The sequence below is a fragment of the Otolemur garnettii genome, unplaced genomic scaffold, assembly GCF_000181295.1.
Source record: "Otolemur garnettii isolate 467f Iridium unplaced genomic scaffold, OtoGar3 scaffold00033, whole genome shotgun sequence".
NCBI lineage: Eukaryota > Metazoa > Chordata > Mammalia > Primates > Galagidae > Otolemur > Otolemur garnettii.
The window spans coordinates 2,192,120-2,194,981 of record NW_003852428.1 but is presented as its reverse complement, the minus strand read 5'-3'; the positions used below and the strand labels follow the sequence as shown (position 1 = coordinate 2,194,981).

Genomic DNA, 2,862 nt, shown 5'->3' with positions numbered 1-2,862 from the left:
AAGAGGAACAAAAGTCAGTTAAGAAACCATTTATAAAGTTCTTAATAGCTCCTAAAAGGCACAAAAAGCCTTTCAAATATTTTTATTGATTATTGATTTGATAATACTTTTCTTCTGAGATTTTTAGGCAGAGGGTGAACTGGTTATTATTACTTTTATTAATAAAATCTAGGTCATCTGCATTCATTCACGAAAAGTTACTGATTAAGCAAACCCTTACTAAGACAACACCTATGTATTGTTTGTAATTTCGATTTTTGAAAAGTTTCCTCCAAAGAAGAGAATACCAGCCACTCATTCTAGCAACATAGACAGAATTTCCTGTAGTATTGATCAAGTCACCACAATAAGCTTAATCTTTGTCACTATCATCACCCCCATACATATCAGCCAGTTTTTTAAAACGAGGCCCCCAGTCACTGAGGTACTCATAATCCTGGTTACAATCCGCGGTGAGAGATTCTAAAGAACTGAGCGACTCTGCTATGGAATCATTCCCTTCGTAGGCGTAGGTCGCCAGGGAATCGTAGGGAGGCGCGCTCGGGTCTGCGTCGTTTTCTTTTAATCTTCGATGAATAAAATCTTGCACATCAATATTTTCCCACAGAGGCACAGTCCTCCTGATCTGAAAAATAGTTTCAGGCATAACATCTCGTCTAAGTTTGCTGTCTTCCCTTGCTTCTGGATTCCTGAGAGTGCCAATGTCGAAGGCCTGGGTGTCTTCCTCCCCGCCGCCTTCATCGTTGTAGGTCACGATGTTGTCCCGGACGTCGTCTTTAGAAATGATCAGGGGCTCCTTTTTCCTTTGCCGCTTCAAGGCAGCAAACAGCACGACTAGAACTATTAATAAAGAATGAGAAGAGGGTGAGATCCATGATTCAGGATGCAACAGAGTACATTTCTGTGTGTGAGGTTTGTGTGGGGAGGGAGGTAGTAAGATTGATGGAATGAAGCCAGTGACTATGTTGTGCAAATATGGGTCCCTCCGGCCCGTCACTGATGCACTACATTGATAAAACAGCAGATAGAACCGTGTCATTATTTTCCTTTCAAGAAATACCCTCTTCTGGGCCTCTAGCATTGAAAAAGTGTCGTTCAATTATTATCACATTTAGCCAAATTCAATTAGCTGACATTTCATGTTTTCCAAATATTCATTTCCAATATAAAAATGCGGAAGCTCTAATCATTAATGTTTCCGGTGAAATTGAGCACCACTTGAATACTTCTTCAAGACTCACGGGGAAATCTGTATTACTCATATACAGATGATTATACTTATGTATTCATTACAAACAGATTCTGTGCGTGCACACACAAATTTGTATGATGTACCAATTTTATCTATTCTCATATCTCTTATTCCTTTACTGCCCTGATTTTGAAAGCTTGCTTAAAATTATGAAATATAACTCTAAAAGCTACAACATAAAATATTCATGTCAAACTCATCTTTAACTTATACTTATCATCTTTCAAGACAACTCAGATATTGTCTTGTCAATGAGGACTTCCTTAATTTTCACAGATATATTTAAGCTTTTGGACTGAGATATTAATTGTATTCCCCATTATTTGTGGTACTGTTTTATTGTTCTATGTATTCTAAAAATTCCTTGTGAATTTCCCCCTATGTAGTATATTTTCTTATTTCTTATTAGAGTACTGGAATTCAAATTATTATACATAGATTTGTTAATAAACCATTTTCTAAATAATGCATATTACAATTAATAAAATATATTTGTTTAAAAAAAGGGAAAAAAAGGTAGGTTCCAAAATATAAATCTTCCATTGAAAATGGGTCAAGTCACTAATTTTGTGTGTAATCAATGTAAGCATTAAATCAAGCAAATTTCTCCAAAACACACTTGAACATTACAGGAGAGATATAAAACAATGTTCCTTTTACTTTAAAGCACTTAATGTTTGTCAATATTGTTCATTTTTTTATAGAAAATGAGAAAATGTTGGCTAAAAATTTCATATTCCTTTTTCTCAATTTTTGTATTGAGATTTCACAAAGCAAATTCATTTACATTGAGCCTGCACTTCAACATGACCCTTAAGCACCCTGTATCTACACTAATGGCAGGTCCAATATTATTTTCATATTGGCCAGCACACTTGCCTCCACTCTCACTAGTTGATAGAAATATCTTTATAAAAATGATTAAAGGCCTTTTCAGTTAACCTCTACAAAATGGACTGGGGTAATGAGCTATATTCAGGATCATCATGAAGACATTTTTACAAAACTATTCAGCAAAAATGACATTCATAATTGCTTCTACTAAAGGATGAATATAAGATTCATTAAGTCCACATCCACAGAAGTATAGCCATAAATTAGAAAAAAAGGGTTTCTTTATAAATTTAATATTAAATGAATTAATTTATAAGTTATCTATTTTTATAAATAAAATAACCTGTGAATTATTTTAAGCATTCTTTAGCAAATACACATCTAATTCCAACAAATGGAATTAGTACAGTTCTGAGTTTTTTTCTCTTCTGTCAAGTCAAAATTATCTGATCATATCTTAGATTGAGGTTATAATTGTGAATACAATTTGGAAAGGTCTATGATAAGGAATGGAAAAAAAGTGCAGCCTCATTTTAACTAATCTGCAGCTTCACGTTACCATTTCTTTATACTATGAATATCATTCTAAACTATGTGATAGTGGTGATACATGTGACTATTAAACCAATGGAAATCATGGGCACTTTATAATGCCTTACAATCGGACAGGTATTGCAAACTACCTTTATTTTTGTACTGGAACATAAAATTCATAATTTAATAATGAAACATATTTTGATTTTTGTGTTTGCTTTAATTTGTGTATTGCCTTTTTG

General features: G+C 33.5%; 1 protein-coding gene across 1 annotated transcript in view; it reads right to left on the bottom strand.

Moving 5' to 3' along the window:
- Positions 1-352: 352 nt before the first annotated feature.
- Positions 353-2,862, bottom strand: part of LOC100942191 (cadherin-9) — an 82,352-nt gene continuing 79,842 nt past the window's right edge. Inside the window, exon 11 of the mRNA XM_012805001.1 lies at positions 353-840. Coding sequence (XP_012660455.1) covers positions 353-840 — 488 coding nt within the window. The remainder of the gene's footprint in view (positions 841-2,862) is intronic.